General features: G+C 34.6%; 2 protein-coding genes across 3 annotated transcripts; both read left to right on the top strand.

Moving 5' to 3' along the window:
* Window positions 1–187: 187 nt before the first annotated feature.
* LOC108740840 (beta-1,3-glucan-binding protein-like) lies at window positions 188–11856 on the top strand. Of its 2 annotated transcripts, none has more exons than XM_018475340.1 (6): window positions 188–290; window positions 9690–9889; window positions 10481–10635; window positions 10783–10946; window positions 11000–11496; window positions 11678–11856. In XM_018475340.1, exons 2-6 carry the CDS (start codon window positions 9695–9697, stop codon window positions 11777–11779), a joined length of 1113 nt encoding a protein of 370 aa, XP_018330842.1. In that variant the 5' UTR covers window positions 188–290; window positions 9690–9694; the 3' UTR covers window positions 11780–11856. The 2 variants fall into 2 exon arrangements, with proteins under 2 accessions (XP_018330842.1, XP_025836434.1); XM_025980649.1 differs by lacking the exon at window positions 188–290 and adding an exon at window positions 9025–9111.
* On the top strand, window positions 6353–8188 carry LOC112906481 (pyruvate dehydrogenase [acetyl-transferring]-phosphatase 1, mitochondrial-like; the record flags this gene model as incomplete). The annotated part of the gene is made up of 5 exons (XM_025980672.1): window positions 6353–6503; window positions 6582–6829; window positions 6896–7112; window positions 7178–7719; window positions 8132–8188. Coding segments are annotated over 5 exons (1215 nt in total), but the record flags the coding sequence as incomplete, so codon positions are not given.
* Window positions 11857–14354: the final 2498 nt, after the last annotated feature.

Genomic DNA, 14354 nt, shown 5'->3' with positions numbered 1-14354 from the left:
CATGAATGGGGTATTTTCTGTGCGTTTTGACCCTAACTAGTATTCAAATCTTCAAAAGAATCTACTCTGTGTCAGCATATTCAAGGTTCCCGNAACGATGTTAAATACTTCTCTTATTAGGAAAACAAAAAATATACTCAAAAGACCCTCCTCTCTCTCAACTTTTCATAATGTAATGCGATTTGTAGAAGAGAATAAGTGCACCGATAAGTTGAAAATTTTCAAATAAATACACCTACCATCTATGCAGATGTTTTATTGTAGTGGCGAAGGTAGTTCATAATTGTAAGGTAAGGTTTAAACTTAGGCAATTAATTAATGTTCCCAAATGTTTACATCATGTGTCCATGTCTCCTCAGTGATATAGTACCTTGAATATACTCTGGATCATATTCCAGATACATTGGAGTTCATGAATTAGTATTTCTCAGTTGTTATGTAGCTTGGTAAATCCGATAATGATGATGATGATAACACTGAACAGCAGGAATGAGCAAAGATCTGACTCTCGAAAATACTACAAGTGGAGTGAGATACTACTCTATAGTGGTCACATGTAAAAGGGTAGAAACAACCCTACCGTTTACATCTCGTTCCCACCACAACTAATAAACGTTTCCCCGCATTTTGCTTAATGTCCCTTAAAAGCTTCTAGGATGATGTATCTAAAAACGTCAGAGTTTTCAACGTTGTAAATTATCTTGAAAGAATTTACCAGGTTACCATTGAAGTTCCCATCATCATATGGAACTCAAATTAAGTGTATAAAATAATAGGTTTAAAGTGTAGTTTGTTTCACCACAAGGTGGTACTTACTCATCTACATAGTGATCTCAGTAGTCTCCTTTGGTTTAGTAAGTATTAACAACGAACAAGATAATAATAGTTATTGCTATTAGAAATACTAACCATTGTGATCTCGCAATTACCTTAGTGATGTAATTGCTTTCGCGTCTTTTTCATTTTTGAGTTTTTGACTCATAAATATTATTACTTATATTCTTGGTGAAAACAATATCGAATGTACAAGACGCAGATTGCAATTTTGATTTAATTAGATCTTCTCAGTACGCCATAGGAAGTCTCCATTAACTACTGGTGAAACCGAAGAAACTCTTAAAAAGGGAGTTGATTTAATATCCAAAATAAGGTAGGGTATCGCCATCTGATGGGTATGTGCTGCTGCTGAAGTATTTCAAGCGTTAGACAAGGACTTACTAAATGTCATTACCTCCATAATAATAGTAAGATCTTATCTAACACTTGAAATACTTCAGTGGCAGCACATACTTATCAGATGACTATAGATTGCCTCCATTTGGATATTAAATAAATACAGGTACTTACTGTACAATTATTGATAGACCGTTATTATTTACGTTTATGAACCAGTCCAAAAGGTAATGGTAACTAACCCCACATATTGTAAAAGAGAAAATGTGATTTTTAAGTATAGTCACGTAAAGTAAACTGACTTATTAGCACATGGGGGCATACTTAGGACGGTAATCTACCATTTAAATGGTGTAAACAGGCATTTCAGCCGTTTTTAGGAAAGCATAGGACTGCAACTGTTAGAAAGAGCAACATGCAGTTTTTGTTGACTCCATAGGCCAGAGTCGGGCAAACTCGGCTCTTTTGACTCTCGAGTGTATAGCCTCGTTGCTCCTGTCAATGCGAGTGAGATGATTCTTTCCTTTTCTTATCCCTTCCATTTCGTAGTCCCCTCTTCCATAGCCGAACCCAATAGTATTGCGACTATAGTCTGGCATGCTATCCCTGAGCTGCGGGACGATCATTTTTGTAGGTATTATTTAGGTTGCAAGAGAGGTTTCGCTCGTCTACGGGATGGAGGGGCTTGGTATGGGAGTAGAAGAAAAAGAGAAAGCAATATGGATCATTACTGCTTATTCCTCTCTCGTACTCATTGAAGGGTATTTAGTGATCCAAACTAACTTCAGTTAGCGGCTCCTTCGAAGCTAAAGTTTGCCTGTCTCAGGCATAGGCGGCTGAAATACGGACCTTATACGTTCGCTCCCTAGTCATAGGTAACCTTGTATGCTCTATGCCCCATATTATACGTACATTCCCGCTTATATTCCCGTTATAGTGTTAGGCAACCCTAAGGATACTATGCCATTGAATAACTGATCAAGGATATTTCTCAATTACGCTAGGTACTTGTCATTTTAAGTTGCTAACTAATACTTAATAGATTATAGAAAAAAAATACTTTGTACAGTGCATGTCTGCATTATTCCTGAATTAAATTATATTCAAATCCATAGAAATTCTAATTGATTATACATACATAATATTTATGTAGATAATTGTAAAAAATATTTTTCCTAATGTTCGATGACATACTTCGATAACATAAAATCTTTGTTTAAANAAAAAAGATATTTATACTTAATACTTTTTATGAAAAATAATAAAATCTCATAGAATTATGTCCTAATAAATTTAAAATTAGTTGATGATAAATAAATTTATTAATAAAACTATTGTTCTTAATACGTTATCAAAGAATGTATCTACTTTTTAAGATCTACTTCGATAAAAATAAGTGGCTTTGTGTTTTTTTTAAATTTCGCAATTTTTTGCAAGGTTTTCTACACATTTTTTATTTCCATTTTTGTGAAGTTAATAGTGATGAGCTAAACTGGTCTTCGTTTTGCAGTCTTGGTCTTTTTGAAAGACTAAAACAAAGACCGAACGAACATGAACAAACCAAAACCAAAACCAAATGCAAGACTAAACAAAAAATGATTACTTCCGGTGAATTTATGAGTTAAACTATTTGAAGCAACTTGAATATGTTCTTTTCTTGAAACAAAAATTTTTAGTATTTAAAACTCAGTTTATTATATTTTAACGCTAAATATAAAAAAAAAAGAAATTTTACCACTGTTTGAAAAAAGGGTCTATAAGAATGTTTTTTTACTAACAGGTCAATTTTAGGCATTGGAGGATGAATCAATTTATGCGTTAGTTAAAAAAAAAAGAAAAGTTTCTGCGAATTATTAAAAAAAAAAAACGAAAGTATAAAATTAAATGAGACTATCAGCAAGACCAAAAGTAAGATCAAGACTAGGTCATGGTCATGTTTTGCTCATAACGAGAAGCTACAGTCAAAGTGAAATACAATGTTATACATATTTTTAATTTCTTAGATTGTCAATTTTTTTGAATTCGCGAAATTTTCATAATGGCCAGTATGTCGCAAACAGTGGATAATCTTTCAAATGCATGTCGGGGAAAGGACAATCCAGAAAATTACATTTCATATATACCTAATAAACAATTTTATTAAACCATTAGGAATATATCATTCCTTATGAACCGTATAAATCGGAAAATTCCCTGAAGGAATTCCCTGCTTTCTTCCTGATACCCGTATACGATTTGTTGCGATATAGTCCCGCCTTGAAAGTAAGTACGATTTCTCCCAATTTCGTGGATTAGAAAGCGCAACATAACCTCCCAGGTATGAAATCACGTTTGCAAGAGTGAAAACAACGCGGAGGGCTTCCGGAAGAAGTACGGAATACTTCCCCGGGAGTTTGTCGTCTACGCCTTCGGCCCAGGTGGTAATTGAGACCTTTTTTCCCTTGGTGCGTAATATGCCTACTGTTTGTACAAAATTACGGTTTCGTTTTGAATGATTAATGATATTGGCAATATTTACTACTGTAATGACAGATATTCGCATCATATTTAGGTAAATCAAAAGTACCAATGTCACTGTTATCTGAAGATGTTTTTATTTGCTTGATATTGTTTTTGTTAATTGAATAAACAAAAAGTAAATATCTCCAATTGTTAAGTGCAATAACAATTTGACATTTCCGATGAGAAGTTGTCGTTAACTTACATAATTAGCATAGATTGGCTTATTCCGTTTTTAAACATGATTGTAATAAAGTTCTGAGTTTAAACTAGGCGATTTAACTAAACGTAAGATAATGATTCGGTTATATGTCATCAAAAATAATTTTTATTTCAATTAATATTTACCGAAAATATAAAGTTAGAATTATATCATAGCATGGTAAGAAATGTTGGAGGCATTAGGAAGAGTCGAAGTACAGAAGGCGCTGTAGAAGTTACTAAGAAATAAACTCTGAGCCAGCTAAAGTGACGACTCATGCAATAAAAGTGTCAATAATACATTGCTTTTGTGCAAAATTACAACTTTATGGCACCATTCAAGCGGAACCCGTTTTATATTCTGTTATGTACCTGTACCTACAAAGGTCAAAATAGTTTGAAAACTTTCAGAACGGTGTATTCAAAAGAATTCTGCTACTGTTTTTTATCGAAATATGAGAGATGCGCATCAGGTAGCACAATACTTTTGTTGAATTTCAGCTGCAAAGATATATTCAATAAGGGTTTGTGTCCCTTAACATTCTCACTAAATAAAATTCAGACTTTATTCTTATGAATGCTAACCATTCGGCAAAATAAGGTTATAAATCTTCAGGATTTTATTATTGTAGCGGCCACTTCAGATGGCTCAAAGTTTATGTGAAATAGATTGGTGGAACACCTTTTCAGACATCAAGAACTAGTAAGAGACTTATTAGAAGTAGAAACAAGAATTAAGACTGGCAGAGATAGACCTATACATGATTATTGTTCACAAATAGAGATTTGAGATGTTTTCGTTTGAAACAAATGTGAAAATTAACTAAGGAATGAGAATGAATCAGTTGAGATGCCTGTTCAACTAATAGTGTTAAGATTGACGACCTACATATGATAATAATGATATGATTATACGTTTCATTGAAAAACTACACACATATGCACTTATTGATAAATAGGGAGATCAATATTTTATCGAAGTATTCATTTATTATTATTATTTTTTGATTAAACTATATTTTGATAGAAGTTTTAGACGATACGACTTAATCTATTAGAAGATCTTAGATCGCGTTTGAAAATTACTATTTAAAATGATAAAAAAACGTTTGTTTCAAGCACCTTGATATTCTTCTTTGTTACTGTAAGTGGATGATGAATATAATTTTCAGGAAAACTATTAACACTCCTATCTATTATAGATAATCTCATTTGACGTTCTACTGTTAGCGGTGGAGATTGCCTACATTTATTAGGTACCTGTCTTAAATAAACGAATAATGCCTAAAATTTTAAATAAAAAACTAGAAAAAATAATGCTGATTTTCATTCATTTTTCCAATGAATGAGTTATAAAACTTCATATGTACGGCACATGATACCTCTATATCCTCGACAGTCTCCTCCTCGCTAGTTTATACTTTTTTCCTGTATTATTTCGTAGTCCATAGAACAAACACGTAAGACATTATGACATCACCTATACACAACTATGTAGTCCCTTTAGTGGCCCTTTATTACTGAAGTTGTATATTTATGAAGACAATAAATGTACCTTTTTGTAAATGTGTATTATTTAATTAGAACTCCAGTTAATCATCACTATGCTATTAATTTTTCTGTAAAATTGAATGCTCTTGGTTTTAGCGTTTTAATTAAGCCTTACAATTTAACTGTTATGCATATTTTTGATGTCAAGTGATTGTGCAAGCATACCAAAACAACATACGTATCATATCATACCTTATCTCTTATTTACAATGTTCTGCCCAAAACGCTAAATATAATAATGTCTTAAACTAATGTAAATAATGAGTACCTAGAAGAAAATTACAACGATGATTTTCGCTCCCTTACGAAACAATACAGATTTTGTTGCTATCAGCCGTTTTAAAAGAGTCACAATAATAAAAATTCTTATAATTAGTCACTTTTGTTGTTAATAAGCACATTTAAATGTACTTATTGAGAATTGTACGTGTAATAAATTAGAATAAATATTTTCATGAAAATGTATTTTCACTAAGAAATATAGGTAACCAGTGCTATTGAAATAATAATTAATATGTTATTTTGAAATTGTAAGGGTTTCGTTTTTAGTTTTGTAATGTCTCGCGGTATATTGTAGTAATTACTAATTCAAACTTATTCTAATTGTACGTGGTGACTTACCATGTTCGCCAAATAGTTCTTTTTGATTCAAGATGACACATCGTAGCGCCACAGCCTGTAAAAAAGGGACTGTAAAGCATGATAGCCTAGTTTTCATATTCTATGAACTCTTTAATATGTATTAAACAAAAACAAGATAGCAGACAAATTGATAAATTGATGCAAGTAAATCTAAGGAAAAAGAAAATGAAAATGTATGTCTCAAAGTTGATCAATTCTAGTAATTTCATTGGGCATCATGCAAACCATAATTGTGCAGCGGTAGTTTCACTATAGTTTTCCTTGAATCAAATCTTCAAAGTAATAATTGTTGCAGGTTGATTCAGTCCTGCATGCAAATGAATTCAGTTACGAATTTCCTGAACACAAATCTGTTAAATCGTATGACTCCAATCAATTGGCTTCAAACAATCCCATCGAAGATACCAGGTCAGAAGCTTCATGTATCCCAACACCAGGTACCGTAGATGAATCGTCTTTTGCACCTTGTACATTTCTCTGATTCGAATTTAGATGGTGCTTACAATTTGTTTTAGGTATTCTCATGGGAATCTTTGATGGTCATGGTGGAGGAGCTTGTGCCCAGGTAGTTGCAAAACGTATTTTCAAATACATCAGCGCTTGCCTCATGTCGCCTGATCAATTGAAAGAGTATCTTCAATTGGCGGAGACAAATGAGCCAATGAAACTGCTCAAAACTTATAACGACAAAGTGCAATTTGTAGAAGACGTTCGTGATATTTATAGGAATAGTTTTAAATTATTCGTAAATGATTTAATAAAGGTATAATACATATATACTTTCTAGTAATATCAATTTTTGATATTTATTTGTTTCTCTTTCCCCTAGGACACAAATAGATCATGGACCAATGTTCACGAAGCTTTGGAAAAAGCAGTCTTGCGTTTAGACGACGATATTTCGAGGGAAGCTTTGACTACTCCATCTGGAGGCGTCAATATGAAAACTTTGTCCGTTGCCATGTCTGGATGTGTTGCAATTATTGCCCATATTAATGGTCCTCATCTCAATATTGCTCACGTTGGTGACGCTTGTGCAGTGCTCGGTGTGTAAATTATTTCTCTGTCTCATTGATAGCTCTTCCTATGTTTTTGTTTTTTGAAATTCAAGGTACTCAAAAAGAAAATCATTGGACAGCGACCAAATTAACAGTGGAGCACAATATAGAAAATGCGGAAGAAGTCGAAAGGATATTAGGGGAACATCCGACAACTGAAAGCGACACTGTTCTCAGAATGGATCGGCTCCTTGGTCAGCTGGCTCCTCTTCGTTCTATAGGTGATTTCAGGTACAAATGGAGCAAAGACATTATGCAAAACGTAGTGGTAAAGGTATTGGGCGACCAATATCTTCCCCCAAACTACCACACGCCTCCTTATTTAACTGCTAAACCAGAAGTGAATTACCACAAGCTGACTCCGAATGACAAGTTTTTGGTAATAGCTTCGGATGGGTTATGGGACGTTATAAGTCCGGCGGAAGTGGTCAACCTTGTGGGAAAACACATGAGCGGAAAAGTCACCTTAAGCCCCTTGTTTCTACCAAGACGAAATATGAAATTGGGAGAAATAGAAGAAGTATTGCAACAAAGAAAAGAAAGTATGAAATTGAAGCCCAAGGACAAGAATGCTGNTTTCAGAGATAAGGAGGGCGTATGGTCAATTTTCATCTATTTTCTTAAATAACTTTAAAATTATATATTTGAGACCCTTAGAACAAGCCCTTTTAGTTGATATATCCCACGGTACAGTTTTCAAAACTTATTCTTTTAATTTCCTATTGGCCCTACAAAAATGATCCCCATGTTCGAAATTAATTCATTTACGTTATGAGTCCGTATTTGGATCACAGAAATTCACATGTCTACTAAATTTCAAATTAATCGCCTCGCAGATTCGGGGAAAACTGACTGTGACAGCCGCACAGACAGATACGCCAGTGATCCTATAAGGGTTCCGTTTTTCATTCGGACGTACAGAACCCTAATCCGAGAACTAACTTAACATTGTAGTGGAAAAAAAGCGTTTTAAACCACACATGCAAACTGCGAATGTAAATTTGCAGATTCGGGGCAAACTGACTGTGACAGACGCACAGACAGATACGCCAGTGATCCTATAAGGGTTCCGTTTTTCATTCGGACGTACAGAACCCTAATCCGAGAACTAACTTAACATTGTAGTGGAAAAAAAGCGTTTTAAACCACACATGCAAACTGCGAATGTAAATTTGCAGATTCGGGGCAAACTGACTGTGACAGACGCACAGACAGATACGCCAGTGATCCTATAAGGGTTCCGTTTTTCATTCGGACGTACGGAACCCTAAAAAGGAGTCTTTTGCTTGTGCCTGAAAACGATGCAACTGAGATAGTTGATGACATAATATTCTAGATTTAGCTGACCTTTAAAATGTTTAGATAATGGACGAAAGCGTCCCTTAAACCTACTTTTGATATCCAGAATGTTACCGTTTAATTGGAATTTTCAATTAAATATTGCTAATTTTCACTCATTTGAGGTGGAAGTAAACACTTGCAAATAAACGGCCGGGTTTAAATGTAAATTAAATTCTCTATTAATTTTGCCAGATGCATTTCAACCTTAAAAGACGCTTAGGACACAATTTGAGCAAGAGAATAGGTTAGGTTTAAGTCAGAAAGTCTAGAAAAAGGAGTTGCACCTTTAGGTTGAACTTGTGGTAAGAAAATTTCAAACATTAATTGAGAGCGAGTGAGTATAAGACACTGAACAATCTCTGGAGTTTAGAAGCTCTAAACTCTGGAACTACTGTTTATGTCTATCTTGACCCAGAATACCTACGATTTACATGATAAATTGCAAATCCATAAGGGAGTATACTTTTAAACGGTGATTTTTCAATAATTTATTATAACTTCTTCTTTGCGTTCGGCAAAAAAACGTTCTATTAATGTTTTGGATTTGCTTACTGTACTTCTCCTCTACCAGTGCATAGAAAATGTTTCTCTTTCTTCTAGACTCTGTGGGTTAGGTTATGGTATGGGAGATCCCCACAATTAAAAAGTAAGTGTTTTGCTCATCGACAACGGTAGCATGATAATGACAATTGTTTTCCGTTTATGATTGCACAACCAGGTAGACTTTGCATTCAGCGATTGTTTGCATATTTTTAAACGTACTTAGATACCTATATCGTAATTTAAGTGTTTATTTGTTTCACTTAACAAGATAGGTGCTTGTTGTCACAGTTACATTGATTTATTTACATATTTCAGTTAATTTTGAAATATTTTCCAATATAATTCCATTAATCATATAATTGGAACTGATGGTTTAATTAACGACAATTTGTAAATGACTAGGAAATTGCTCAAATATCATACAATTGGTCAAATGCCAATTCGGTCAAGGCACAAACGGTTCTTCGCCATGAAATTTTTCGCATTAATCCAAACATTAAAAGTTTACTGGTAATCTAATACATTTGCACTTAATACAAATTGATATTAAAACTGGAATTAAATAGTAACAAAATTCCCTTATCCCAATTTTGGCCTATTGGTAATAAGAACTGAAACTCAATAACCCCAATTAACCGATTTACCTTTCAAAAAACTGAATATAAAAATTTGCTCATACAGGAAACATGCTAAAATTTACGGTATTATTGTGTGGATGCTTTGTGGCATACGTGTATGGTGACTGCCTTTCGTCCATTACAAAGGTAGGCGGTGAAAAGGCACCTTCAACCGTTTGCTCCGGAGATCTCGTTTTCCAAGATGAATTCGACTTTCTTGACTTTACCAAATGGCAACACGAAAATACTCTTACCGGAGGTGGTGTAAGTCATTTTTTTTATACGATTATGCACTCATCATCATCATCATAAGGTCATCAGTCCTAAGACTGGTTGGACACGTACCTCCACTCTTTCCTGTCCTGAGCTAAACTTCGCATTTCCATAAAACTCGAACAGCCCACACCTTAACTATTAACCTCTCCTAACTCCTGTTTCTGCCTCTAATATGTCTCTGACTAGACCTTCATGCCTAAGAAGGTGTCCTACCAACCTATCTCGCCTATTTTTTATTGACTTCCATAGAGTCCTCTGTTCTCCTATTCTTTCCAATACCTCTTCATTTCTAACCTTTTCTACCCACGATATCCTCATCATCCGCAACCTTTTTCGAATTTCTAAATTAACCGTTCGCGACCATAGAAGTGACTTCTTTTTATTAAAGGCGACACTACCCTGCGCTATCCTCTGCTTTATATCCCTACTACTCCTTCCATCCTCACTTATCTGACTTCGTAGGTATCTAAAATCAGCCACTTCTTCTATGATTATGCACTGTAAGATTTTTTTAATATTTAAACTTCCACATCATAATATGTTTCGTTGTCCTTATCCTTATTTTATTTATCATTATAGAACTGGGAATTCGAGTGGTACACTAATAATAGGACAAATAGCTACGTGAGCGACGGAGTACTGAAAATTGTACCAACGCTTACAGCTGATCACGTTGGAGAGGCAGGTTTGACATCCACCACAGTCAATTTATATGGAGCAACCGAAGAAGAATCGTAAGTATCAATAAATCAATTTTTGTTATAAACAGGCTTACTAAAACTAAAAACAGCCACAACAAGTACTTGCTCTGTAGTGCGTTAGTTTCCGAACTTTGGGCCAGTCAATAATGTTAATGTTGTATCTTTCTTATTGGTTTTTAGTTGTACCAATAATGCCAACTATGGATGTGAGCGTAGCGGTACTCCTGACAACATCTTGAATCCCATCAAGAGTGCTCGTCTCCGAACCTATAAATCGTTTCACTTCACCTATGGTAGAGTTGAAATTAGAGCTAAGATGCCAAAAGGGGATTGGATTTGGCCAGGTAAGATATTAAAGTATTTAGAGTATTTTCATGAACGAACTCTTTTAAAAAAGCTATATGGATGATGCCCCGTTACAACGCTTATGGAGGATGGCCAACATCAGGGGAAATAGACATTAGTGAAGTCCGTGGAAACGCCGATCTAAGACAAAACGGAGAACAAATTGGCGTCCAACAGCACGGTTCAACTCTCCACTGGGGACCTTCTTTCTTCGCCAACAGAGACTCTCGGACCCATTGGACCAAAAATAACGCAGCTGGATGGAATGATGACTTCCACGTCTACGGCGTGACTTGGACTGACCAGAGCATTACATTCACAGTTGATGGGGAAACGATAGGATCTGTTGCACCGAACACCAACTTCTGGGATTTCGGGGATCTGGCAAACAGTGGTTACAGCAACCCATGGGGAACTAACTCGAGAATGGCACCGTTTGACCAAAATTTCTACATTATTTTAAACGTGGCAGTTGGTGGCACCAACTATTTCCCTGATGACGTAGTTAACGGGAATGGTGCCAAGCCATGGGAAAATACTTCTGGAAGGGTAAGTGGACTTTGTTTTATAAATATGAAGCAGTACCAGTGTCATGAGGGTTTTCGTGTAGACGCTAACGAAGTAGATAAGAAACTTTCGTAGATGTTAAATTCTATTGAACTTTCAAGGAACACAAAAAGATCAATTATAACTTGAACCAGAATTAATATGTAATTTTTCTTCTTGGTAGGCTTCAACCGATTTTTGGAATGGCAGAAACCAATGGTTGCCTACATGGGATGGTCTGAATTCTGCTCTGCAAGTTGACTACGTTCGTGTTTATGCCATATAGAATATATGTATATTTCTAATTATGTTACTGTAAGATCTTAGAAAAGAGAAAATGAATAAAAAAAATTATTAAGCAAATGTGTGTTGTTACTCTATGTATATTTGTGCTGCAGGATTAATTTTCGCTAAACTTTGTTATAATCGAGTCCTGTTTTTCCAGACGTTACGAAATATTAATGGGCAGGCTTTAGTTTTGCACTTAAAATGAAAGCAGGTATTGTACTTACATTTTTATTTGTTTAACCATAAATTATATTTTAAATACCGATGTGTGTATTTAATATAATTTATGATCACTTAAAATCGTTGTTCTATTTTAAAATATGAATAACCATATAATAATCAGTGGAACCTCAGAATTCAATAAGCATTTGAACATATAGCCATTGCAAATTGAACCAATCTATAAATTGGTCGAATAAACTCAGTCTATATTAGTGTATTTTGTATTCAAGACGAAGAAAATAAGTAAAATGGATCACAAGGTAAGTAAATACGTTTATTAATTACTACTAATTAATATCTATATAAAATTGTGGATCAAAAAACCGACAAATGTTTCATGTTCTCGATGTTATCAAAATGTTTAGTTTAGGATAGTCAAACAGTTCACAGTTTACCCCTGCTAAAAGCAGAACATTCCTTCCCGTGTCAAAAATCGTATTTACTCCATATTAGGAAATAATTTTCCCATTCTGGCTTTCAGCTCTGTGAGCAATTTCCTCGCATCGGATGTTATAGTATAATAAACAGTAAATGGTACCTGGTAGATTACGTTGTAGTTTCTCACCTTTCATATATGGGGGTAGAGATAAGGAGAACTGTATCTTTTGTGAAAAAATGCATTAAATTAGGGTGGCGTCATAGTAGCAATAAGGTAAATATCAAAAAAGTGCCTAGACTTATTAGAGAACAGAGGACTCTATGGATGAAGTCAATAAGAAATAGGCGAGATAGGTTAGTAGGACACCTTCTCAAGCATAAAGGTCTAGTCAGAGACATGTTAGAGGCAGAAACGGGGGTTAGGAGTGGTTGATGTAGACCTAGATTAGATTACTGTTCGCATATAGTTAACGATATGGGTTGTTCTAGTTTTAGGGAAATGCGAAGATTAACTCAGGATAGGAAAGAGTAGAGGCGCGTGACCAAGCAGTCTTAGGACTGACAATCTTATGGTGATGATGATGATTATGTGTCCTTACTTCGCTTTCATGGTGACTTTCGATAGTATCGGACAGTCACTAACTACTCTGGTCACTAAAAATATCCAACTTTCTAACTCAACTTACTTCAATCCGTCAGCAACTGCTACATTCATACCATACTCTTTGCCTACGTCAGCGCCATTTTGGAGGGTTTTTGAACTGCTTATAGCTGAACACTTTTTGAAATTTTCCCCTATACGAGACAACAATTGAGGATTCAGCAAATATGAAAAACTAGAGTGAATTGCATAAAACTAATCTCAGGATCATAAAATTTCTGAAATGTAACTTTCAAATTCTCTAAAAACAGAATTGCTTTTCTCCATATCATACTTACATATTATTAAAATAATAACCTTTCTGATCAATCTTGTGTTATTCCTAGCTAGCAATTTACGTGCATTCAAAAAGTACTTTAAGGAACTAAGTATCTATAGTATAAAACTGCTTTTTAAAAAATGGAATTCTTAATTTTTAGCTACTTCTTGTCTCAATGACATTATTCTTTCTGATAATTCAATTCGGAAACGTTACTCCAGCTGAAGACAAGGAAAACCAAGACTTGACAAATCAAAATAACGACTTGATTGATGATGTAGATGATGGTGGCGTTGAAACAGCGAAATACAAACGATCAATGGAAAAGGAAAAGGTGGATACAAGAAAATGGAGAAAAACTTTCGTAAAATCTTTCGATGCTGAATTTAAAAAAAAGGCAAGCAAAATAAGTAGTAAATACCAATTAATATTATTTTCAACTGCTTATAAACTGGAGATAATAACAAAAACTTAACCCGCTCTAAATAATTAAGAATAGAAACGCATAGACCGCTGCGCAATGAGTGACTACGCATTATTTCGGCATTGTCCAACATAAAACGCATACGTTAAATCCAATGCGTACTAACTTCCTGCGCAGCGAACTGCCAAACATAAGTTGGTGACGTTCTTATTACCTACAGCTTGCGCCGTACATTGCGAATCCCTATGTAATTTTTAGCAAATTATTGCTTTTTTTTTGAGATTTATGGAAAATGTATTAAGACCATTGACATTAAATGTCTGGACCGGTAATGATAAGCGTGAGAATTCCGTATCAGGATATTTTTTGAAAAATATACCATCGTATAGTACGTTACTGATTCTATATTTTCATAAACATTTCAGAAGAAGCAATCAATGCTGCGCTGAATAAGATCAATGCAGCGGAAGCAGGAGAAACTAGGCGAGGTGTTATACCTTATTTTAAAGTGTAGACTAATACATATGTATTTAATGTGTGTACGACTTTTGTTATCTATATATAAATAAATAAAGCACGAACTGAGTTTACTTTATAATTTTAATTCAACCTGTAGGCATTCCTATAAT

The sequence above is a fragment of the Agrilus planipennis genome, unplaced genomic scaffold (genome assembly GCF_000699045.2).
Source record: "Agrilus planipennis isolate EAB-ADULT unplaced genomic scaffold, Apla_2.0 scaffold3, whole genome shotgun sequence".
Lineage (NCBI taxonomy): Eukaryota > Metazoa > Arthropoda > Insecta > Coleoptera > Buprestidae > Agrilus > Agrilus planipennis.
This window is presented reverse-complemented; position numbering and strand designations above follow the sequence as displayed.

Coding starts and splice junctions, on each gene's coding strand:
- LOC108740840 (XM_018475340.1), top strand. CDS start 9,695: ATGCTAAAATTTACGGTATTATTGTGTGGATGCTTTGTGGCATACGTG. Junction 9,890..10,480: donor ATACTCTTACCGGAGGTGGT/GTAAGTCATTTT, acceptor TTATCATTATAG/AACTGGGAATTCGAGTGGTA. Junction 10,636..10,782: donor GGAGCAACCGAAGAAGAATC/GTAAGTATCAAT, acceptor ATTGGTTTTTAG/TTGTACCAATAATGCCAACT.